This window comes from Notamacropus eugenii, chromosome 1, assembly GCF_028372415.1.
Source record: "Notamacropus eugenii isolate mMacEug1 chromosome 1, mMacEug1.pri_v2, whole genome shotgun sequence".
In the NCBI taxonomy this organism is placed as follows: Eukaryota; Metazoa; Chordata; class Mammalia; order Diprotodontia; family Macropodidae; genus Notamacropus; species Notamacropus eugenii.
This window is the reverse complement of record NC_092872.1, coordinates 150,202,983-150,229,300: the sequence shown is the minus strand read 5'-3', so window position 1 is coordinate 150,229,300 and position 26,318 is coordinate 150,202,983. Positions and strand designations below refer to the sequence as shown.

The following is a 26,318-nucleotide window of genomic DNA, read 5'->3' as shown; positions in this document are numbered from 1 at the left end:
ACCAACACAGACCAGACCTTCTCTTCACATTTTGTTTTTACATAATGCATTGCTAATTGAATTCGTACAAACGTCAACTACTGTGGAAGATGCCAGTCACCATGTTTTAAAAAAAAAAGTATGAAAAATTATCCCCTTCTCAAAACAAAGGGCTGTGGAATTCATTTATTTTCTTGAGGAACACAAAGATTCTCCAGATGGCTATTGGATCTTCAACGTGTATGAGGCAGATGCTTTCCTAATACATCATCACATCTCCAATAGTATGACTTTCCCCCCTATCCTTCTACTACCTGAGTGACATCAGCGTAAGTTCAGGCACCATTAGTGATTTCTGACCACACATAGACATAGCACTGACAAAAAAGGGTAAACAACCTTTCAGCTGATCAGGGTGTGTAAAAAAGACACTGACAAAATGGAAAATAAATTCTTTATGATAAATTCATCTCTAATTTCTGTGTTTTCCCCCAAACAGAAGCCACAAGCCTGACAGTGACTGTCACTCCCTTTGGGAAGGATTGGCTTTCCTCTGTCATCTACCATCTTTCGCCATTGTAAGAAAAAAAAATGATGAGACTAATTGGTTTTGGAAGAGCCTCAGAAGTCTTCAGTGCCGGTGTCCCTTGGTCTCTCTCTCCCTTCGCTTGAGCTCCTCTTTGTAGCAGTAGGAACAATAGTTTTCAGTCTCTGGGCGACCATAAAAGGAACAGTTCTCCTTCTTACAACGGTTCTGCTGAATGGAATAGATGGGGCAAACTGTGCTTCGGCCTCTGTTTTTATCATTGTTCAACCATGTCTGTGGTGCTTCCTCATCGGCATATTCTAAGCAGTCTCTAACATCAGCAGTGTTAAAGCCATTGGTGTATGTCTGGGACTTGTGTTCTGTGGGTAGGGCATAGGTCAAAGATTCCACTGTGTTCACTGTGCGGATGCCCGCTATTCGGGCAGGGCTGTAGCTCTGTGATGACAGGGATCTGTTCTGCTGGGGGTACGTGGCACAAGTTTTCAGAGTGCCAACCACTGGCTTGTAGGTATCATCCTGGAAGCTGGACGGCTTGGAGTTGACATCATGCAAATGGATCACGCTTTGCCTCTGGACTGGTGGAGTATGGCTATAGTGGGCAGAAACGGGAGTGGGGCCATTCCTTTTTGCACTGTTGCTAGGGGAAGAAAATGACCCTGGGGTGGGACTGGTACGGTCTTTAAATTTTAAAACAAGTTGAGTTGTATGGCTTTGAGGCAAGACTGGTGATGCCCTGTCCTGAGGGGACGATTCCAGTTTTTCCTTGGAAAAGGCCTCCTGTTCCAGTTTCCTGCACGAGGACCCACCGAGTGAGGCCTTCTTCTCCGCCTCTTTCCGCTTTTGCTCCTGCTCTGCATTGAAGCGCTCCTGAGCACTGGTCAGGTAGTAACCAATCATTTCCTCGTGGAATTGATGCCGGTGACTGGTCAGGAGGAGACCAGCAAAGATGAACTTCCGCTCACCTTGCATGGCGGCTCTCAAGATGTTAAGGCTTAGCTTCACATCAGTGCTGTACTTCCATGGGTCTGACTGCTTATCTGAGAGAGTCTTGGTGTTTTTCTCAATGGGAGACACACTTGCCTTGTCGGTGGGAGATGGGGTGTTTTTTTCTGAGGGGGATGTGCTCGCTGATTGGCCCGACTCCTCCTTGCTGCCTTTCCGAGGCTTAGACTTCTTCTCCTTGACTTTATCTGCCCCATCACCATTCTTCCCGTTCCCTGAATTGGCTCGTCCCATTTTCCCATGGACCAGACCCCCAAGGCCTCCCATGTTCTTCTTCAGTTTGATTCCAAGGGTTTTGCTGAGACTCCCCAGCTTATTGGCCACAGAATCGGTCCTGTTCTTGTCTTTTTCCTTCCTCTGTTTCTCCTTCTCTTTTTCTTTCCCATTCTTGCCATTATTGCTATTAGAATTACTACAGATGGAATCTCGGTCTGAGTCCATGGAGTCAGCCAGAGACTGAACATCCTCCCCCGCTGAAGCTGTAGGAGATTCAGGCTGGGCCAAAGGAGCCTAAACAAGGAAAAATGAGGAATAGATGAGATCTGAGAAAGAGCGTTGTTAAGGAAAAAGCTTAACTTAAAAAAACAACAATAAAATCCCTCTTGATCACGTTGTGATTTTGACCTTTAAGGCTACACTCTGACGAGTCTCTGCGTACTGTTTAATTAGCCTCTTTTTTTGTGCTCAGGACATGAAGTACTTAGAGGAAAATCTGGAGGGACGGAAACATGATCTATTCGGCAGCAATAATAAGCAGGGTTTTTAAAAGGCATGACCGAAGGCGTTTATACTAATGCACTGTAGAGACCCTATAATCTGCATGTTAAATGAGCAGGATTGTTGCCATCTGACTACATTTCTGAAAATGGAGCCTGGATTTCTTTTCTTCTTTCTTTCTTTAGTGAAGTCATAGAGGAGGTTGCCTAGAAACACAGGGAAGTTGGGCTTTTTTGGGGGAGTGATGGAGGGGGGCAAAGGGACTTGCATCTGTAAGAGGGACCAAACCTCTAGAGATATCAAGATATAGATCCTCCCGGATCCCTGAACACTTTAGGGAACTCAACCAACCTGGGCCAGTAATAATCAAATTATGCTTTAAAGCATGCTCAGACTGCTTCCTTCTTGTCCTCCTGACCTCCCACCCCACCCCCAAGACTGGATAAGCAAAACTCATGATTCTAAATACAGGTTCATAGGATTGTAAAATTAGAACAGGAAGGGACCTCAGATATCATCCAGATCAACCCTCCCCCTTATCCCACCCCATTTTACAGAGAAGGAAACTGAAGGCTAGGGAGGGAAAGTGATTTGTACAAGGTCACAGAGGTAGGAATTAGCAGACTCAAGATTTGCACTCAAATCTCCTGACTTCAATCATCTAATACTCTTTTTGAAGCACCATATTATCCATCCATCCATCCAACAAAAAATTTCTTGAGCACCTTCAGTAGGTATGGCAATAGAAGAGATGCTAACAAGTTAAGACAGACATATTCTCTGTCCTCAAAGTACTTATAATTTAGCTGGGGAGAGAAGGCATAACTAATAGTTAGAGATGATAACTAATACAGGAAAAGTGTCAGAACTTGTGGTAGTAAAGGCAGTAGAAGAATTCAGAGGAAGGAATCATTTCATAGAAGTGATCAAAAAAGGCTTTATGGACTTGGACCTAGTAAGATGGGAAGGTTTTCAATAATCTGAGACTGGGAAGGGACTGGTGAGGAAGGAGGAATGGCAAATAGAAGGGCATTGGGAAATAACCAAAAAAAATACTAGGTATCTCTTGGGACGAATTTTAAGGGCAGGAAGATGTAGTTTAAAGGTTAAAACCCTAATAAAAACTCTCATACAAAAAAAAAATCTTTCCTCTTACCTCGAATGATGCCAGAAATTTTACTATTAGAGATTCACTCCTTTGATTCAACAACTGGCTTTTTGATCTTTGTGTCCCTTGTTACAATTACTCCTGGGAAATACGGCATTTTAAACTAGCATCTAATTAAAGATTCAGTTATGACAATTAATAATAACAATAGCTAACATTTATTTTGCGCTTTAAAGTCAGCAAATAGCTTTATAGAAGTTATCTCATTCGATCATCACAACCACCGCGTGAGATAGGTGCTACCGTAATTATCCCCATTTTACATGGGAGGAAACGGGCAACAGGGGATTGAAACGTCTGGCTCAGGGTTACACAGCTTGGAAATATTGCAGGCAGGATTCTGAACTCAAGGCATCTTGATTCCAAGTCCAACACTCTATCCACTGTGTGGCTTAATAAAGGAAGAACTCTGAGAGGCAAGATCACAGGATATATTCCAGGACAAAAAGGTCAAGAAGAAGAGACAGAAAGGTTTAAGGAGGGGATGTAGCGGGTTCTTGAAGGAAGCCAAAAACTAGTCTGACTGTGATAGAACCTCATAGAGCTGAGGGTGGATCACTGGCTCCAGTGACTGCTCCTTGAAAGACTATATCTGTAATTAACTCATGACACTGATGGCTTCAGCCAGCACCTTTGCAGAACAAGACTTGAAAGTGTCGGGAGGTAGGCTCATTTTCCCCCTCTAAGGATTCATAAGCTACATGGGTCCCTTAAAGGACATATACATTTTACAGATGACAAAATGGAGGCTTAGTTTTATGTTTTTTCCCAAGGTAATATAGGTATTAAACAGCAGAGCCAGGATATCAATTCTCATACTATGATTCTAAATCTGGCACTCTTTCTACTGAACTATGCTTAAGTAGCTAGGCAGGGCAGCTAGGCCTGGAGTGAGGAAGACTCATCTCCCTGAGTTCAAATCTGGCCTCAGACTCTTACTAGCTATGTGACCCTGTACAAGTCACTTAACTCTGCTTGCCTCACTTTCCCCATCAATAAAATGAACTGGGGAAGGAAATGACAAACCACTCCAGTATCTTTGCCAAGAAAACCCCAAATTGGGTCATGAAAGGTAGGACAAGACTGAAATGACTCAACAACATGCTGAAGTCAATGGCAGCACCTTGCCTCCTTCACATCTTTTCTGGTTTATGAAAAGTAAAGTCTTGTCTAGGGGCCAATCCACACATTGCAAGAATGAGGAAAGTCGGTTCTCCTGGGGCAGCATGGTATCATGGGATGTGGAGTCAGGTCACTGACCTCCTCATCCTTGCTTCACAACACTTCTACCTCCAAGCCCTGCCTTGATGGGATGAATCCAAGGGCATTAAAACAGATTACAGTAGGCTCTTATAGTGAACCAATTCTGAGAAATGAGAGAACAAACATATTGGAATCTAAATGGATGGAGGAAAAAGATGAATGTCTAAGGTATACTTCAAGGAATCTCAGAGATGATTTAATCTGTTTCCCTTCTTTCAATGATGAGGTCCAGAAGTGATGAGACTTGCCCAAGGTCACACAGCTAGAAAGCTACAGGTCTCCAACTTCATTTTCCTTACTGCCCACTCCACCAAATCAAACTTTAAAAACACATCCATCATTCTCCCCCAGACTCCACTAATCAAATTACAAATGCCAAATAAGTCAGATCCTTAATGTGAATGGCATTAATAATTAATAATAGCACAGAAGACCCCTCTGTCTATCAGAATGGGCCAACCAGAAAGGGACGGGATTGCTCCCCCAAGGAAGTCTAAAGGCCATACGTTGACTCCCCTAGGTCTGATGCCTGTCTTTGTTCAAATCAGTCACCTGGTGGGGCGAATTTTTACATCTAGGGAGAAAGTGCCACCTATTGGGAGAAGGAGGAAATTCATAGAATTTGTCTTCACTCCTGCCCCCTCCACCCCCCCTTCCATCCACCATTATTCACACAAACACACAAAGCTTATAATTAATTCTTCTACAAGGGAGCACAGCATGTTCGGATCTTGGCAGAGAGATATTTCTGCGCTGTGACTTGTCTAAGGCTTGTTTTCTGAGCAAGCATGTTTTTCCTCTCTCTTCTTTATATTTAAAGAAAATTAAAAAAAAGAAAATCAGCCCCCCTTTCCTCCCCATTTGCTTAGTAAATGCGTGCGCGCGCGCACACACACTCTCACAGGCAGGGGCTACCTAACCTAATTCATAATCTACTCCCAGAAAAAGAAGACAGAAAGACCGACGGCATCTTGGTTGTACACTCAGTTGGCTTGGTTTTGTTTTTTTTTTTAAATTTTCTTCCATTCATTAGAAAAAAATGCAGCTCCTCTTTCCTCCTCCTCTCCATCTCCAGTGGGAGTATGACATGAGGTGGGAAGGGGGAGGGATGAGCAGTCCTGGTGGGAGGATGGCAATGTGGAGAAGAACTGTTCATCTCTCTTCTAACAAGGGGGGCTCTGGAGGAGGGCACTTTGGGGAAGTTTCCTTGGAAAAGGACATGCCCAGACTAGGAGAGGACAGTCATCAGGGAAAGAAGGTGAGGGAGCCATGGAGCCCAGGCTAGATGCGCTCCTTCCTGCCATGCGTTTTCTTATCGTCAAGTATTTTGCTTATGACCTAGAATCCCAAGAGGCATTTGTTTCTGCCTAGAGATGAGAGGCTTACCCGGGTTTCAGAGGGGATGCGGATCCAAGTGACATTCATGTAGCTGTGTAGAAGGTTCAGCTTGGCTTCTAGGGACAGTATCAAACTGAGAAGTTTGGGAAAAATAAAACAGAACACATACTGAATGAGTCTAAATCATGTCATGTTAATTTCAAATCAAACATACCCTCACTAGCATGCATATATATACACACATACATACACACATACACATGCACACACACACACACACACACACACACACACACACACACACACACACACACACACACCCCTACATTTCTCCCACCCAAGACTTTCTTCATCTGTTAGGAGGAAACAGTGACATCCTACAAGCTTCCCAAGAATTACAATCACTCACTGGGCATTTACCCCCTCCCCACCCCAAACCTGGGTTCCACACCACTTGTTTTCTTCTCCCCTTTACCATTGGGGAAAAGGGTCGGTGTCTTACTTGGCTAATCTGGCATTATCACTGTCATCTTTTCCCCATTCCCAGTCTTTCCCAGGATCAACTGCAAAGTGCAAAGGTAGTAATTTGTGTTCAGAGTCGGTGAGAGGGATGACCGCTAGAGGAGAGAAACAGAGATAAACAAATGAAAAGATATTCAATTTTGGTCTTATGAAAGGATGCTTCAGAGATCATTAGATAGAAAGAAAAAAACATGGAATGTGAAAACTAAGTGCTTCTAGTCATGATATAGGAAAAGGGGTTATGGCCATCCAATAGACAGGCCTCAAACTTCCCACCAGGAAGGTGTGTGGGGAGTGAGGAGGGAGGAGAACCCTTTCCATTAGGGGACATAGACTTCTCTCATCTTCCCTTTCTTTCTCCAGGTCCTTCGCAAATATGGGAAAAACAAAATCTGCTTCTTCATAGGAAAATGCAAATGATATTTTGTTATTTGTGTTATTTCACAGATTCATTTTAAACAGAGCTAAGGCCCCAGACAGCTTTTACAATTAACCTTTGATTGAAGCCAAATGGAAGCTCTGTGGATCCAAGCCTCAATCTTAGCTTTCTTTAGGGGAGTTTGCAACTTTAAAAGATGTACCCCTGAAGCTAAAGCTTTTGTGGTGATATCCTCCGCAGGGATGAAGGGTTTACAGCAGGATACCCACAAATCCCTTAGAATTATCATCAATGACAGAGGAAGACCCTTCAGGAAACTTACATACCAAGACTGTAGATATTTTCTACCTATGTTTCAAAGAGAAAAAAGGTAAGTGCTGTGTTAAAATAATTTCTTCATGTTTTCTGAAAGATCTCTTTAATTCCCAGAGGACAGTAATTGGGGTGTAAATATCCCAATCCATAGGGATCCAGTCAGAATTCTGGCCACATTTCCTAGTCATTTCACAAGAAAAGTCAGGGTAAAAATATAAGTGATATCTCAAGTGAGGAAGAAGAAATGAAGTCAGCCTTCAGGAAAAGGGTGAAAGTGAATGCCAGCTCAGTCCAGAGAGATCAGATGAGATAGAGATGAGACACATATATGTAAAGCACTTTGCAAATCTTGTGCCTATGCACATGCTAGCTGTTACAGCTGTTACTATTATTAGCAGTTAACTACGTAAGAAAGTTTCCAGTAGGGTTTGGCAAGGAAGTAGCACCAAAGAATGAACAGTATCTGCTTCCTGGGAGTCTTCAGATCATTCTGTTGGCCACTGAGGACTGAATGACATTTTTTATCCTGTGATACATTGAGCTGCAAGCTAAAATAAAATCCTCCCATCACACCAAAACTACTTTGTATTATTCCTGCGGACTCCTCAGAGCCCTATACTTTACACAGGATACTTAAATCATAGAGATTGACTAGGAAATACTAGTTTTGCTTTTAATTTTGGATTTCCAGTGGATATATACACACACACATGTGTATATGAACACATTTATGAACACACATGCATATAAAACCATACGCATAGCTTATACACACATGCATGCACACACATACACAATGCATGCATGTGCACGCACACACGTGTATGTGTACACACATGTGCATGCACATGCACACGTATATGTGCACGCACACACGAGCATGTGTATAAATGTGCGTATACATGTGTGCATGCATGTGCACATATGCATGCACACAAAGTGTGTACATATATGTATACACGTGCATGCACACATGTATATGTGCGCACACATGGATATAGACATGTATATACGTGTGTGTATGTCCATTTCTGTATGCATATGTGTATATATATACCAGTTTTAACTATGTCTAGGTTTATATCTAATGTAATTCAACTGTGGTGATCATGAAGAAATTAGCTTTTAATAGTGCTTGATTCTAGCATTTGACATCATTAATCAACTTGGTAGCTGCCTGGAGCCGTGGATAGAACAAAAGACCTGAGTTCAAATTTGACCTCACACACTCACTGGCTGTATTACCCTGAGCAAGTCACTTAAACTCTGTTGGTCTGTTTCCTCATCTGTAAAATGGGAATACTAATAGCACCCATTTCCTAGGATTTTCATGAGAATAAAATGAGATAACATTTCTGATGCACTTTGCAAACATTAAAGTTACTATATAAATGCTAGCAGTGATGATGGCGGTGATGTCGGGACACTCTCTTCTCTCTGGGTTTGTGTAACACTGCTCTTATCTGTTTGACCACTCCTTTTCAGTCTTATTTACTGCTTCTTCACCCATCCCATGACCAATAACCATGGACATAGCCCCTCCCCACTCAAGATTTTCTCTTGGTCCCTCTTTTCTTTCCCCTTTATGGTACTTTAATTTAGTGACCTCATTAGGTGCCATGGGTTCAATCATCATCTCTCTGTAATGACTCTCAAAACTCTGTATCTAGCCTTAAACTCTCTCCTGACCTACAGTCCTATATTACCAAAGACCTCTTAGACATTCAAACTGGATCTCTCATAAGCATTTCAAAATTGCCACGTCCAAAACATTTCCCTCAAACCCACTTTCCCAACTCCCCTTTGAGGGTAGCCCAGGTTCACAGCCTTGATTTCATCCTCAAATCCTTCCTCTAACTCATCCCACATATACAATCCATTGTCAGATCTTACTAATTCTACCTTCAGAACATCTGTCATATAGGTCCCCTTCTTTCCACTCAACAGTCACCACTCTAGTTAACGTCTTCATTACCTTTCATCTGGACTATTGAAGTACCTCCCTGACAAGTCTCCTTGCTTCTTGTCTGCTCCAGTCCATGCTGTACTCTTATGCCAAGATGATTTTTCTAAAGTATAGGTCTGACTGTATCCCCTCCTCCCCCAGTCAATGGGTTCTGGGATCAAATACAAACTTTTCTGTTTAACACTGAAAGATCTTCTTATCCTAGTCCCTTTCTACCTTTCTAGACTTCTTACATTTTCCTTCCCTCCATATACTTTGTGATCTAACAACCTGGCCAGCTTATAACTCCTCATAGTATTCCATCTTCCATGTCCATCCTTTGCGCTGGTTGTTCCCTCAGTGTGGAATGCTCCACTCCCTCCCCTCTACATTGTGGTTTTCCTGATTTTCTTCAAGATCCAGTTCATGTCTCACCTTTTGCAGGAAGCCTTCCCAAGTCCCCTCTACCTGCTAGCACCTTCTCTGCTTAACACATGGCAAGCACTTAGCAAATACCTTTTTCATAGGATCATAACATCACGTGATAGTAAATTTTGAGCTAGAAGGGACCTTAGAAGTCATTAAGTCCAACCTCTTCATTTTATAGATGAGAAAACTGAGGCCCAAAAGGTTAATTCACTTGCCCAAGGTCATACAGAGAGTAAAGGTCTGAGATGGGATTTGATCCCAGGTCTTCTTAACTCTGAGTTCAACATTCTATCCACTATAGCAATGATTCTCAAAGTTTTTCTTCTCAGGACTCCTTTATGTACTTGAAGACTGAGTTTCCCACAGAGGTTTTTATGAAGATGACATCTATCACTGTTTCCTGTTTTAGAATTGAAATTGATAAAACTGATACAATTTAAAAATATTTATTTCTTGCTTCATTACAGATAATAAACCCATTATATGTTAACACATTTTATGAAATATGTAACACATATTTTATAACACCTAAAATATTAATAAATAATATAATAAAATAAAAGAATATTAAATACATAGCACATAAGATATGTTTATATAATGTATAATAAAATGTGTAAAAATATAACAGAAGAATATATAACATAATAAATAAAAATGTAGTTTTATAAAAATATTTTCCAAAACAAAAAAAATAGTGATAAGAGTAGCACTGCAAATCTCTAATATATGGCTTAACAGAAGACAGTTGGATTCATTAATGATAATAGCTAGCATTTATATAGTGCTTACTATATCTCAAGAACCGCAGTAAGTGCTTTATATTTATTATCTCTTTTGATCCTCACAGCAACCCTGGTAGCTGCTCTCATTAGCCTCATTTGTATTTTATTTTTTTAATAATTAAGGAAACTGAAGCAGGCAGAGGTAAAGTGCTAGGTGGCTCAGTGGACAGAGTGCTAAGCCTGGAGTCAGGAAGACCTGAGTTCAATCTGACCTCACATACTTACTAGCTGTGTGACCCTGGCCAAGTCACTTAACCTGTTTGCCTTGATCCACTGAAGAAGGAAATGGCAAACCCCTCCAGCATTTTTGCTAAGAAAACCCCATGGACAGTATTGGCATGTCATGGTCCAGAGTCCCTAAGAGCCAGAAAGTGTTAAACAACGACAAGAAGTTGGGTTGAGGCTGAAGTTAGAACCCAGGTCTTCCTGACTCCAAGTCCAGCCCTCTCTCCACGGCACCACCTAGCTGCCCAAATCCGCTTTGGCATTCAGTTCGCTGCAATATATTGTTTTGACTGAAATATATGAAGAAAATTCAGCTTCATACAGTTATGTCATTGGAAAAGGGAGGAGTGTTTTAAAAGGCAAAGAAACATCTGAGTATTATCATGAAATTATTCTGACCTCACAGGCAACCTGAAAAGGTTGCAGGGACTGCCAGCGGTCCACGAATTCTATTCTGAAAACTGCTGAACTATCCCATGCTGTCTACTGGTTAACATTCTTCTGCAATTTACTAGCTGCGTGACGCCGAGAAAGTCACCCAAACTCTCAGGGCCCAAGGTATCTTGGAGCTGTAAGGTGATGAGAATTACGGCAATGATGATGATTTTCTGATCAGTTTTCTCAGCTGCAAAACAGGTTATTGTGAGGTTCCAAAGGAGGCAACGTAGGTAATATGTTTTGTAAATATGTAAATACCAACATAAGTAGTTCCTCTATGTTTGTGTGCTCTGCACCTTGTCCTGTTCCTTGAGCTGGTAGGTACATAATAAATATTTTTTGAATGAATTGAATGCATGAAGGAAGGTATGAGGAGAGAGAAAAAAATCCCATTTCTCTCATTTATCTTTGTTAGTATTTAATTTTCCATGAAGCAGGACCAGAAGAAAATAAATAGAATTCTGCTTCCAAATATGGCTCCATAAAAGGTGAAGGAAATGACACTATTTCTCTCCTTTCCCTTCTGTCCCCTCCCTCAGGAGAAACAAATACTGACAAGAGTTCAATCTACTGTTTTCATTTAGTCCTGGAAAATAAGAAACTTGCTGATCTTGACAGCTGACCTTTCAGAGACAGCATGTTTGCAGGAGTAATAGTGACTGACTCAGCAGCTGCTTAGAAGCCCAAGCTCACCAGTCTGCCAAGCTAGGCAGGTGGTGGGGAAGACCCTGAGTTTAACAGGTCCTGGCTGTCGGAGCTACAGTGGCTGATGGGAGAGACCTTTTCATCTTTTACCATGTTACTTGTCGTTCATACTGGAGAATCATCAGGATTCACTAGAGAACCAAGCAGAACCACGGAGAATCCCTCCAAAGCTGATGAAGCCATTGAGCAAATAGGAAAGGGATGAAAACTCGCCTCTTAACTAGAGCTGTGCACCAAGTATACAGATGATAAAATGTGTGCTCCTAGGAGAACGACGGGAGAACTTTTCCTCCTAAAACGTGGGACTGGAGGCTAGAGTTCCAATTCCCAAAATCCCATTACGTTTTATTCTCTCCTTTTGTAAAGAAGATACAAAGAGTGCCCTCCTTTTCTACCCTCTGAATTCCATTCCTTGTTTACTAGATGATACTTGAGAAGCAGGGCAGCTAGGTGCCACCACAGAGCACCAGGGCCTAAAGTCAGAAAGACTTATCTCCCTGGGTTCAAATCTGGCCTCAGACTCTTACTAGTTGTGTGATCCTGGGCAAGTCACTTAACCTTGTTTGCTTCTGTTTCCTCATCTGTAAAATGAGCTGGAGAAGCAAATGGCAAACCACTCCAGTATCTTTGCCCAAATGGGTTCATAATGGGTTGGACATGACTGAAGAAAACAAAAAAGGACTGAAAAACAAAGTATATGCAGTGGAAAGAATAGTACCTTTGGGCAGAATGATCTGGGTTCCCAGTCTGTTGTAATTTAAAGGATATAAGGATTACAGAATTAGAGTTGGAAGAGGCATTAAAGAACTTTTAGAGCAACATCCCCATTTTACAAATGAGGAACCTGAGGGCTATGGGAGCTAAATGAGATGACATTTGACTCCAAATCCATCATTCTTTCAACTGCTTTCAAAGAGTAGTGGATTTGGAGTCAAAGCACCTGAATTTGTCAGATGTGTGACCATGAGCAAATCACTTTTCTACTCCTAGTGATCAACTTTGTCATCTATGAATTGAATTAGATAATCACAAAGGTCCCTTTCATACTGGGAAACATGTAACAACCAGTTCTCTGAAAAGAAAATTGTACACATGATACAATTTTAAATTGAATCAGTTTTATTGACATTTCCCCCTTCGCTTTGTAAAGTCTAAACAATTAACAAAACAGCCAAGCCCTGATTTGTACCTCACAGAATTTATCAGGTATAAATGCTGAAAGTTTAACAAGTGGCTGGCTCAGTGAGAGCTGGCTCCAGCGAGTCCCTGCTTCTAGCTCTAATCCTAGAGGCTCATTTGATAGTTGGGTTGACTTTGAGCAAGTCATTTAACTGCTTGGAGGTAGGGTTTCCTCGTGTGTAAAATGGCTATAATAATACTTGTACTCGTCTGCCTCACTGTGTTGTTTTGCGTTATATAAGATCATGTACAATATATAATTTAATAGATAAAGTTTAATGAAGGTTTATAGACTGTATGTGGAAACCCTTTTAAAAAAAGCGCTCAAACCTATATGCCCATGTTTTCTGAGCCCAAATTGAGGACATATGGTGTGATTATTCCTTTTGCAAAGTCTCATTATAACCTCCTTTTCTTCACATTGGGCTGGTGCAGTTAAATCTAGGAAGAGAGTTGTTGAAACCAGATGGATGTGGATTATTGAAAATATTATCTTTGCATTCTACCATCCCCTCCCCCACCCCCAGCACTGTCCACTGTTCTCGGTGACAACTTAGTAAAAGTTTGTTAAATAAATGATGGATAAATTGTTAATTCATTTTTACTTTCATTCCAGCTGTTAAGACCTGTATTCATTTGAAAGATTTAAGCATGAACAAGCATGCCACCTGGTGGCAAAACATAGAACTTCATGCAAGATCAGCCTAAGTGGCTGGACTGGGGGCTTACTGACCAGCCACTTTTGGGGATATGGAATCATTTATTTGTCTTTTCAACTTCAGTCACCATTGAGCAGCAGCAGCAACAAGAAGGCATTTCTTGGATATCTTCTTTATAGTGCACTGGGAGATATAAATTTGAGATAGGATCTACCTCATGAAGCTTCCAATCTAGCAATAAATTACCTTTATATGTTACTTTATAAATATTTTATATACCTACCACCTACAAGGTAGGGAATTCTAAAAGCAGATCCCTTTCAGGAAGGGATAGATGGTGATGTCACAAAAGACACGTTGATGAGAAAGGGTAGAACAAGGTAGGGAGTGCAAAAAACCTTGTCCCTTGAAATGAGATGAGGAAACGGAGTCAATAAATGCAAACTCTTTACAACTGGGACTATTTCATCTTAACTTTTATACCCCCAGCACTACAGAGGAACATGGTAGGTATTTAATAACTAATTGTTGACTTACTCATAGTTACTGATGATAGGAGAGAAAGTGCTATGGTAGTACTTGAACCCAGGATGCTTGAATCCAAGTTGAGTGCTCCTTCTACCACAAAGTCAAGTGCAAATCACGTCATTATTTCTCTGATGGCATAGTTTTCTTCAGCAACGAAGGATGAACACGCACATACTGCCTGAATAGGCTCCTGATACACTGGCTTCATCCCTTCTCTGATCCCTTGCCCTTCCATCTTACTCATTGTCCTTAGTCCTTCCAAATTTATTCTTTGGCCTCCTTTGGACCTTCAGTCCCTCAATTTGCTCTTCTTTTCCCAATCTGTCAACTTGGTTCTGGTCTCCCCTCTCTGTAATATATTTTGTGATCCTATGATCAGCCATTTCAATAACATCTTCTCTTGCATCACTGAATCTCTTCGTGAACTGACCTTCTCTTTCTGGCCTGCTAACTCTCAACCTTGGGAAACTATATGTGTCTCATTATGGAGAGTGAGCTTAAAAACACTACTGGAAGAAAACACGAAATTAGACTAAGATCATTCCAAATTTATGCTTCCTAATCACAAGTGGAAGCTAGACAGTTCTGTGGATACATTGCTAGACTTGGCTTCAGGAAGACCTGAGTTCAAATCTGAGCTCAGACACTTACTAACTGTGTGACCTTGGGCAAGTCACTTAGCTCTGTTTGCCTTAATCCACTGGAGAAGGAAATGGTAAAACACTCCCGTATCTTTGTTGAGAAAACCTGATGGCCAGTATTGGCAAATTATGGTCCATGGGGTCACAAAGTGTTGGACATGACTGAGCAACCATTATACATGGGCCTTCACTGCCACATGGCTCTCTTTCTGAGAGCTTTGGGTTTTTTTTTTGGTACTGTTCTCTCATGTTTCTTCTCCCTTATTTCCTTGCTTGCTATTCCTTCTCCCTCTCTTGTCTGTTTCTCATCTTCCTCCAGTTCTTGAACATGTTCTCCAAGGCCTTGTTCTAGGTCCTTTGCTCATTACTCTTTCCCTCAGTAAACTCATCCACCTTGATGGCTTTAATTATCACCTCTCTGCAGATGATTTACAAATCTAGGCCTCTAACCTTAACTTATCGCTAGAGCTCCTCTGTCCATCCAGTTTTGAATACCCCCTCCTATAATCCCTCTTTCTTATTGCATCCCAAATCATTTTCTTCACGTACCACCTACAAACATATCAGTCCTCAACCTCAATTGCCTTCAGAATAAAGTATATAAACTCATGATTCTGGCAATCAAGCATCTCCACAACCTGGTTATGACCTAGAGATTCTTAACATGGAGTCCAAAGACACCCAAGGGGACTGTGGATAGATTTCAGTGGGTCTGTGAACTTAAGTACCTAAAATATTTTAATAACTAATTTCAATATAATTGATTTTCTTTGTAATCTTATGCCTTTTATGTTATGCCTTTAAAGACATTATTCAGGGAAAGGGTCCTTAGGTTTCATCAGACTGCCAAGGGAGGGGACGGGGAAGGTCTATAACACAGGATAAGAACCACAGCTCTAACCTTCAACCTTCTCTGACAAAATTCTCCTTCATACAGTCTACACTTTAGCCAAAATGGTCTGCTTTCTGTTCCTTGTTCGATCCTTTCTCATCAACATGTCTTTTGTGACGTCACCATCTATCCCTTCTGGAAAGGAATCTGCCTTTAGAATTTCCTACTCTTCTTCAAGATTTAACACAGATATTACCTGTTTGTGAAGTCTTCCCCCTCTCCCCAGATGAAAGAAATCTTTTCTCTCTTAAATTCCTCACAGTAGTTTTCCAAGACTTTTTTGTATCTATCTCAGTCACTTTCTAACACAATTCTTTGTGTATTTGGTCTCCACATATTAAGAGTTCAAGGTCCTTCACAGTAGGTTGCTGTCCAACATATCTCTGTATCCCCAGCACCTAGCGCCTAGGGCAATGTCTCCTAAATAGCAGCCACTTAATAAATGCTTGCTAATTCATGAATTATTCTACTTCTAATTCAGAGGGGACCTCAGTAGGACAATGAAGTCATCTAAGTGTATCTAAAATGCTTTCTCCCTAGAGATGGCTATTCCTTTCCTTAGGATTCAAATAAAGAAGCCCTCGGGCTATCCCTCTATCTCTAGCATATTAAACTAATTCTTCTTCCCCTTTCTAGGTGCTAGCCTATGAGGCCTTTAGGCAGGGATTCTTAATCTGAGGTCTATGAGCTTGGGGCTTCAATATAATTGGCTTCCTTTGTAAACCTATGTATTTTATTTTACTCATTTAAAAACATTCTGAGAATTGATCAATAGGGTTCTTTGGGACTGCCAAAGGGGTCTACGGCACTATAAAGTTAAGGACCCCTACCTTGAGATATTGTATTACCTTATTCCATGGGGTAGTTAAATGAAAATAGGAGAGTCAATGGCTACTAAGTTTTCAAGACCTAAAGGAGTGACTCATTTTAAAGGAATGTTAAAAAGGAATATTAAAGCAGCATTGTGGGCATAACAGACTGTATCCTATTCCTGATGATTACCTGAAGGCAATAAAGTGGTATAAAAGATTTAACCCAGGAAATATATGAGAAAAAGTCAATGGGCAACCTGAGAGCTATATTGCTACCCATGCATGGAATGCCAAAAACCCAAAGGAAGCCCTCTAGCACTGGCAGAAGATCCTCCAGGGAGCGTTTAGGAAAGGATATAGCCAAGAATTACAAAAGATGAGAAGGTGTAAATGGCTTGTGGTTGGGACCTTTGGAGGAAGTACCCAAATAGTTGAGGATACAGACCCACTAGAGGAGAGAATATTCCTGGTTACAAGGCCTCTTGGTATCCTCTAAATGTGGACTCATCAACATCTTCATCCTCCACAAACTCCTAAGATTTTGAGGCCCTCTTCTAACTGATGATGACACTGCTGATTCACATTAGCATAGTGCCTTATTAGAGGGTGCTGTATTTTCTTATTATCTGTATTATTTCTGTTATTTGAACTTCATAGATAGCAATTACTTTATATGGTAAATAGTGCAGGCATTAATACCCACATATTTAGGTAAGAAAACTGAGACTCAGAAGGACTGAGTGACATGTCCAAAGTCACATATTAAGTAGTAGTATCAAGACTTGAACACAAGACCAGTGTTCTGATAGATTTTAGCTTCTGGCTTCAAGTCTCTTTCCACTCTACTCAACTGCCAAGGTAATTTTTCTAAAGTGTAGGTCTGATCATGTGACCCCCCACATCAACCAATTCCAGTGACTTCCTATTATCTACAGCTGTGGCATCGAATTCAAACAGAAATAGGTACCGCTAAACTATATATAAGGATCCCTGTGGGTACATATCAATTTAGAAAACCTCACAGTAACATTATCTATGTTGTACTGTATTTTTATTTATTTGGTTAAATATTTCCCAATTATATTACAACACATTGTCTTCCAAAACACCATATCTCTGTACAATTTATAATAATAGCATTTATATAGTGCCTTACAGTTTGTAAATTACCCCACAAATATTCTCATTTTATCCTCACAACAACCCTGACATGTAGGTACTATTATTATCCCCATTTTACAGATAAGGAAAAGAAAGTTGAGATGTTAAGTGGCTTGCCCAGAGTCACAAAGTTATCTAAGGCTGAATCTGAACTCAGGTTTTCCAGATTCCAGGTCCAACACTTCAGTGGGTCAACTAGCTGTTTCAGGGCAGAATATGTTGTTTGTACAACAGCTCTTTGCTGATTACAAGGTGCTGTACTCTATTTCCATTGGAGAAGTTCTTATTCAAAAGTCTCCATTAATTTTTTTTGAGATATGAACACTAGCATGTTGTTACTGGAGCTGTGATCTGGTTCAATTATTCTGGACCACAAAGTGGAATAGTAGGTAGAATGTGACTAAAATGTTCATACCCTCTGACTCAAGAGATTCCCCTACTAGGCACATACACCAAGGAAATCAAGGACAAAATTACAGGTTCTTATATATTTATAGATCTCTAAGAGATTTATAGAAGCACTTTCTGTAGTAGCAAAGAACTGGAAAAAGAGATAATTCCCACAAATTAGGGAATGGCTAACCAAGTTGTGGTATATGAATGTAAAGGAATATTACTGTGCTATAAAAATGATGACTACAGTAAATACAGAGATGTATAGGTAGGCGAATGTGAACTACTGAAAGGTAAAGCAAGGGAAACCAAGGAAACAATATGCACATGAACAATAAAATGCACATGAACAGAACAAGAGCAGGAAAAGATTGAATATCACAAAATCATAATGACCAAACTTGTTCCCAAAGAAGAGATAAGAGAAGACACCTCCCACCTGTAAAGAGGTGGAGAACTACAGGTATGGACATTTTATACACTGTCAGACTATTTTCGTTAGTTTTGTTGAACTGTTCTTTGTTTAATCTTCTTTATTCTTTGTTATAAGGGACGTCTGGATATGGCTCAGTAGGAGAAAGTGAGGCTGATGATCTTGCACAGCCCTCCCTCACTCAAAGCAGTCAAGTACAAGTCATGTCATCATTTCTCTGATGGTGTGGTCTTCTTCAGCAACGAAGGATGAACACAACAACAATAAGGGATGTCTCTCTGGGATGGGGGTGGGGAGGGGCATATTAGTAAATGTTGGTGATATAAAAAACAGAAAGAAATAAAATTTATTTTTTTTAAAAGTCAGTACTTATTTTAACTAAAAGACTAATAAATGCCTGAATAAGAATTCTACAAAAAAGGCAGAGTTGTTGGCAAAGTTCAGGCCACTTGACAATCCTGGCACCTTATATAATAGGAGGTTACTCCTTGTCTACTGCTTTCTGTCCCTTGCCTCCACACCATGCTAATGCCTTCCCTTCTCTGATCACCTTCTGTTAACATTGTATATATCTCATGACCAATTTTTACATGTTGTCTCCCCCATTTGAATGAGTTCTTTGAGGGCAAGAGCTGTTTTTGTGTTTCTCTATAACCCGCTACATATACCCTAATTCTGGTTATTATAATCAGACGCATCACTTTCTGTTGGTGGAAGGAGAAATCCAGAACACATTCCACTTGAATGAAATGGAACAATGATAGGCCAGAGAGCACTAGGTTGATATGGGTTCAATGAGCTCTTCTATTTATTGGCAAACAAGGATGACGGGTAAGATTACAAAGCTCCTGAGATGTGCAGATTCATGTCATCTTCGTGGCATCTCCTTCATAGCTTCTCATGATAATGGACCCCAGGATCCTTTATAGGTATGTGCACACAGAAGAGCCCCCAACAAATATTCCCATCTCTCCCTCATACATACATATCCTTCTCAGTCAAAAGTAATCAAACTTTCATTAAGCGCTTATTATATGCCATATACTTTGCTGACTAGGGGAAGGGGTTACAGACCATCGCAAAAACAGCTCTTGCCCTCAAAAACTCATTCTAATGGGGGAGACAACATGTCTCATGAGAAATATATAATGTTAACAGAAGGTGATTATAGAAGGAGGGCATTAGCATGGTGTAGAGGCAGAAGACAAAAGGCAGTGGCAAGGAATAGTCTCCTACAGAAGCTGAGTCTTGAAGAAAGTTGAAGAATTCCAAAGGGGAGAAGGGAGAAGGATGACTCTGGCCAATTACCACAGAAACATCCCGTTTTAGAGCAGAGAGAATATTACCCCAAATGTAGTATTTGTGCTTTCATTTCTTTTCTCTGTTTTTGTGAGGCCATGTATTGCTCACCATCCCCATGTCCACTGAAATGAATCTAGTCTATCTTCCAGTACGTGTATTTCAGATACTAGTGTATTTGGGCTGGATCCAGCCCTCAGGTGAAATGTGACCAGTCAGGTGCTTTCCAGCCAATTCAGGGTAGAAGCAGATCTTACCAAATCACAAAACCAGGACTAGATTAGTGAAATAACTTACTTGACGAAGGTGATACAGAAGATGAGTTAAGACTACTACCATTAATCGCAGCAAACTTTTAAACTGCACTTTACAATTTATAACGTGCTTTTTGCTCTTCACCCTATGAGGTAAGTGCTATGATTATTCCCATTTTGCAGATGAAGGAATCAAGACTGAGGGGAGGTAAGCCAGAGTTACGTAGCTAGCTTGAGGATGAGTCTGAACTCAGATCTCCCTGATTCCAAGTCCAATTTTCTTTCTACTATGTCACCTGGCTGACTGCCAAACAGATTAGGACAGAGGTGGGGAGCCTGTGGCCTGGAGGCCACATGTGGCTCACTAGGTCCTCAAGTGCGTCCCTTTGACTGAATCCAAACCTCACAGAACAAATCCTTTTACTAAGAGAGGAGTTAAATGTACAGTTTGAGCCTGAGGCTCAGGAGACATATTTTGAGACTGGCTTTAGATTAGGATTCAATGTAGGCTAGTGTGGAGACTGAAGGTTCGATTGTGGCCTGACAGGTAAAACTGACAGCAAGAAAAGGGAGATGTGCGAGTCTTCCATGTCCACCTATGCAGGTCCTTTCCTTGTATGGGTCTCATGGTGCTTGTACAAGGATCGGGCTTGGTTGTTAATGTTCCATGCACACATATGCCAGTACAGAGTGATTGTGGGCAACTGACTCTTGATTTCTGTTTCAGAAGGAGATGGGAAGAAGATCCAAGATGGCATTGTAGCAGGAAGACATATAGTCGAGCTCAACCCCACAATTTCTTCCCACACTGATCTAGAAAATGCACCACGTGGAGTCTTGATCATGATATTCAAGAAATAAAATCACAGTGAGTCATTTTAACACTTTGGGTTTGCAAAGAGAGACAGAAAGTTCTGTGGAAACTGAGGATAGAGTCTAGCCAAGCATAGCTGCAGAGAGCAAGAAGAGATTCCAGATGCAGCATGAAAAGGCCTGACTTTGTGCAGGGTCTAGAAATAGGGGCTAACTGGGAATAAGTAATTAAAAGGCACCTACTATACAGGAGGCACTACACTAAACACCTTTTTTTAATGAATATGATCTTATTTGATCCTCATAATACTCCTGGGAGGTAGATGCCATAAAATAATTATCATCATTTTACAGTTGAGGAAACTGAGGCAAAACGAAGGTTAAGTGACTGCTGAGGGTCACGTGGCTTGTGTAAGCATCTGAGGCTAGATTTGGACTCTGGTCTTCCTGAGTATTCTGGTTCTATCTGCCACACCACCTAGAGGCAGCTCTGTTGCTCATTCCCAGGTCATAGATCAAGGGTGAACTGAGGACGGGAATGGAGTCTAGAGGTGTCATTTCAGGGTGACAAGAGACATAAGCCCTAGGCTGTATCCTGAACAAGGCCTGAATTCAGAAGAAAGCACCAGCTACATAATTTGAAGTAGTAGAACAGGATTTCATTTCCAGCCTCTATCCCAGTTTGAAGCCTGCAGAGAAATAGCTGGGGCAGGAAACCCAGAGCAAAGAGGAGACCGCAGTTCTGTCTCTGTGAACCAGAAGAACCCAGTAGCTCCTATGTGGACAGTCAGTCTATGACTTCCCTATTTTCAACCTATAGCATTATGGCAAAAGGTGCTGACCCTTCTTCCTCTTTCCCTCTGTCTCTCCCTGCTCTTCCCCCACTCCACCCCCACCCCTGCTCCACCACCATTTATTTTCCATTTCAAGGTTACCCTTTATTTTAACTTACCAGGACCAACATCAAAATGTTGGGGGAAGAGGGGCAGAGCACATGCAAAGCATGATCTTTTCGGAGTCCTGATTACCTCCAGAGTAAAGTTCAGACTCCTGCATTTGGATGTACTTCTCTCTTAAGTCTGCCTTTCCTCCCAACTTCTTATTTCTTTCTGTTAATGAAAGCAGCCTCTTTCCTGTCACTCAAGACCAAAGCTATGGAATCATCTTTGACTCTTCTGTATTTCTCATCCCCTACAAATAATCAGTTTCAAGTCCCAATGATTGGATTTCTACAAATTTTTTTTTATCTCCTTTTCTTATAACACATTACCCTCATTGCCTCTCACCTGGACCATTGTAACAGCTTTCTGATTGGTCTCTGCCTTTGGTTTCTCTCCATTTCTGAATCATCCTCTTCATAGCTGCCAAAAAAGAGCTTTCTAATTCAAAGGTCTGACTTTTCCACTCAAAACCCTTCAGTAGCTTTCTATACCTTATCAGAAAAAATCCAAATTTCCCAGTTGGGAATTTAAGACCTCCTTTCCGGAACCTGGGCTAACTTGAAGGAAGAAGAGGGACCACCACTTAGAGGCATCCTCTTGACTTGTCCCTTCAACAGCTATGGGCTATCTAGGCTACTTGACTGGACACACCACATAGATGAGACAAGACTCATCAACTCTCTTTCTTTGGTGAGACTGAAGACCTTAGCATCAACCTAGTAAACAAAGGTTAAGTGACTTGCCTAGGGTCACATGTCTCGATACTCTCTATTGACACTGTTGACATGACCGACCAAGGCAACTTAAGGACCTCTAGACCTTCTATTGGTTCTTCCACCAAGCCTTGGGACTGTTAAGATGTTTCCATTTGTCTTCTAACTGAACTTTCTTTTGGGCTGGCTTGCTCCATTAGACTGTGTGCTCCTTGAAAACAGAAACTGTCCTGCTTCTTCTATTTGTAACGCTGGGGGCTTATGATTTTTTGTTATCATTCAGTTGCTCAGACATGTCCAACTCTTCATAACTCCACGCCAGACCCTTCTTTCATCTACTGTCTCTCAAAGTCTAAGTTCGTGTTCATTGTTTCCATGACACTACCAATCTGCCTCATCTTCCATCATCCCCTTTTTCCTTTTACTTCAATTTTTCCCAACATCAGGGTCTTTCCAATAAGTCTTGTCTTCTTATGATGTGGCCAAAGTATTTAAGCTTGAGCTTCAGTATTTGACCTTCCAGTGAACAGACAAAATTAATTCCTTGAAGTCCTGACTGATTTGGTCTCCCTGCTGTCCAAGGAACTCTTCAAAGTCTTCTCCAATACCACAATAAGAAACCATCGATTCTGCAGTGCTCAGCTTACAGTTCCACTCTCAGAGTCATACAGTCCTAATAGAAAAACTGCAGCTTTCATTACATGGAACTTTGTCAGCAAGGTGGTATCTTAACTTTTAAGTATGCTGTCCAGATTTGCCATGGTTTTTCTTCCAAAGAGTAAGCATCTTTTAATTTCAAGGCTACAACTGCCATCTGCAGTGTTCTTTGAGTCCAAGAATGTAAAATCAAACACCGCTTCCATTTCTTTGCCTTTTATTTGCCAAAAAGTGATGGGACCAGTTGCCAAGATCTTAGTGTTGTGTTTTGTTTTTTTTAATGTTAAACCAAGCCAGTTTTTATAATCTCTTCTTCTACCCTCATCAAGAGGCTTCTTAATTCTCCTTATCATAGCACTATTAGTTCATTCATTCACTCCTGTAATTCATATTATAGAAGCCTGTCATTCATTCTCTGATCTCCTTTGGGTCTTATCTGTCTCCTTGGAATATGCATCCTTCTTACCTATGCATAATGAAATCTTCCTCCTCAGATAGTCCTAGAGCATTTTGTCTGAATCTCTCCTTTGCTCTATCACACAAAGTGCCACACATTTGAGAACATGAATATTTTCTACTACAGTGCAAGAGGGTAGCAGGTATGATTTTCATCTTTGCACTCCTAGCACCTAGTACTCAGGCACAATCAATGATTAATGTTGTGTGAGTAACTGTTATGATTGTGCTTTTGACTAACATTCAAGGCCAGCCACAATCTGCTGCCATTATACTTCTCTCACCTTACCTCTACCTATGCCCTACACTTCAGCCAAACTAGACAACTCACTATTTCCCCCATACATATTCAACTTTCTGGCTTCTATGTCTGTTCATATAGTTCCCTTGAGTAATATTTTACCCTTCCTTTTTTTTCTGTTGGATTCCTCTCCAACACAGATCATAACTCAGATGTTACCTCAAGCGCATTGTGGTATAGTGGATAGGGCACTGGAGTGAGAGTCAAGAAAATCTGGATTCAAATCCTGCCCAACACATCAGCTGTGTGACCCTGGCTAATTTATCTAATCTCTCTTTGCCTCCATTTCTTGATCTATAAAATGAGGAGGCCGTTAGACTTCTAGCTCTGATCCTATAGGAAGCCTTCCCTTATTCTCCCAGTTGATAATGTCCTCTGCCCAACTTGGATCTCACAAAAAAAATTTACTTGCAAAGCTCTTATATACTTATCAAGTACTGTTTTGCATCACACATTTTTTTTCCCTTATCAATCTACTCTTCTATGAGCTCCATGCACTAGGGACTGTATTTTAGCTCAATTTTGTATCTTTCCAAGTGCCTAGATCATTGCCCAGCATGTAGCGGGTACTCAATAAATCTTTATTGAATAAGGTTGACTCACCCAGCCTGCATCCACGTAGGGACAGCCCTGCTGTCGTTCTACACATACACAGCAACATCACCAGAACAAAATCATTGCTCTGTCATTTCCCTTTCAGCTGGGATGAGAATCTTGTCAGAAGAAAACATCTGTCTCTTTTTGCTCTTGAAATCTCAGTTTACATTCAGCTTTTTCCAAGGACCACATTGCCCCTGCTGAAGTCTGAAAGATCCTCCTATCCTTTGCAAGAATTAAAGATTTCAGCTGTCCTTCCTTGGAAATGATCTCTGCATAAATCCTGACCATTAAACAATGGTCCCACTGGCAGTACTCCACTAGATGGCAATGCCCTGCACCATTTCTTTAGTTGCTTTCCTGAAACCCAGAAGCCCAAAGCTGAAAATCTGGAGCGTAGCTTTGGCTTCTGGTATTGCTGCTCCATTAACAAATGGACCGCTTTCTTAAGGCACGGGGCTCAGGTGGAATATTAAATTGAATGGCTTCTAGGACTTTTCCCAGGTGGTCTGGAAGCACTGCTGATGATCTAGGAGATTTCTTTGTATATACATGAACGCGCAGAGCAAGCTGGGAGCGTTCAGAGAGCTCTTTATTCACCCCCTTCACTACATCTCAGAGCTTAGTACAGCCTGTTTTTGAAAGACTGGCCTTGAGGTGATAGGTATTAGGGGGAAGTTTTTTGCTTAATGTGTTTCCCAGATATGTTTGCTAGTGATTTCTTAGAACAGACCAAAAGAAACAGAACTAAAGAGGACCTTGCAAAATTGCCTGCATTCCAAGACATTTAAAATTTTTATATATTTATTTACTATACTGGAAGTAGATACCAGACCAGAGATTAGGAAGATGTGAGTTCATATGCTACCTCAGATATTTACTAATGGTGTGACTCTGGGTAAGTGGATTAACCTCTCTGGACCTCTGTTTCCTCATCTATAAGAAGGTTGGTCTTGAATGACCTCTTAGGGTCCATTTCAGTTCTAAATCTATGATTCCAGCTCTTGCCTTCATACAGGAAAAATATGAGTGTTCCCATTTATCTGTTGATGGTCCAAGAAAGGCTAAGGTAGCTTTCCCAAGGCCAGCCACTAAGAGGCAGCATGGAAGAGTAGAAGGGGCTTTAGACTCTGCCACTTACTCTCCATGTGGCCCTGAATGAGTTCCTTTATCTTTCTGAGCATTTGTTTCCTTATTTATAAAATGAAGCAGAAAGGGTAGATGATGTCTACTGTGCTGGCATCCTAAGCTTTGGATACTGACATGAGATAGAGGAGCACACTAGACAGAAATTATGCCTGCTCCATGATGCTGCATGAAAATTACTGGGCCATGCTACTAAACATTATCATTATCATAGACTCATCACATAGTAAATACTCAATAAATGTTTGTTGACTGAAATCCATTCATCCATCCATCTCTCTGTTTGTCTCTCTCTAGTACTATATAGTTTGCAAAGGACTTAACATATATTATCTCATTTGGGCCCCAAAAGAATCTGGCAAGGTACTATTATCCCCATTTTACAGATGAAGAAACTGACAGCTAGAGTGGGTAAGAGACAAGCCCATGGTCACACAGAAGCAGGATAGCAAACCAGATATTCAAAGTACCACACCGCCTTGCCCCTCAGGTGCTAACTATTTTGTAGCAAGGTAGTGTATTTCCCATGGGCCAATGGCACCTATTCCAAATCCCTCTCTTTTCTGTTTATGCTTCCTGTCTATACTGCTCCTTGAAGAAATGCCTTCCATAAATTTCTTTCTTGCTGTGTAAGGTAATATTTTCTTCTATTTGTTGACAAATGACCCTTTTTAGAGAATTAAAGG

At 41.0% G+C, this 26,318-nt stretch overlaps 1 protein-coding gene across 4 annotated transcripts in view; it reads right to left on the bottom strand.

Moving 5' to 3' along the window:
- Nucleotides 1-419: 419 nt before the first annotated feature.
- Nucleotides 420-26,318, bottom strand: part of OTUD7A (OTU deubiquitinase 7A) — a 415,292-nt gene continuing 389,393 nt past the window's right edge. For all 4 annotated transcript variants that reach the window (XM_072616550.1, XM_072616557.1, XM_072616565.1 and 1 more), the window contains 3 exons: nt 6,517-6,631; nt 6,063-6,147; nt 420-2,038 (listed from right to left, as the gene is read on the bottom strand). In XM_072616550.1, the coding sequence (XP_072472651.1) occupies nt 611-2,038; nt 6,063-6,147; nt 6,517-6,631 (1,628 nt within the window). In that variant the 3' untranslated portion in view covers nt 420-610. The remainder of the gene's footprint in view (nt 2,039-6,062; nt 6,148-6,516; nt 6,632-26,318) is intronic.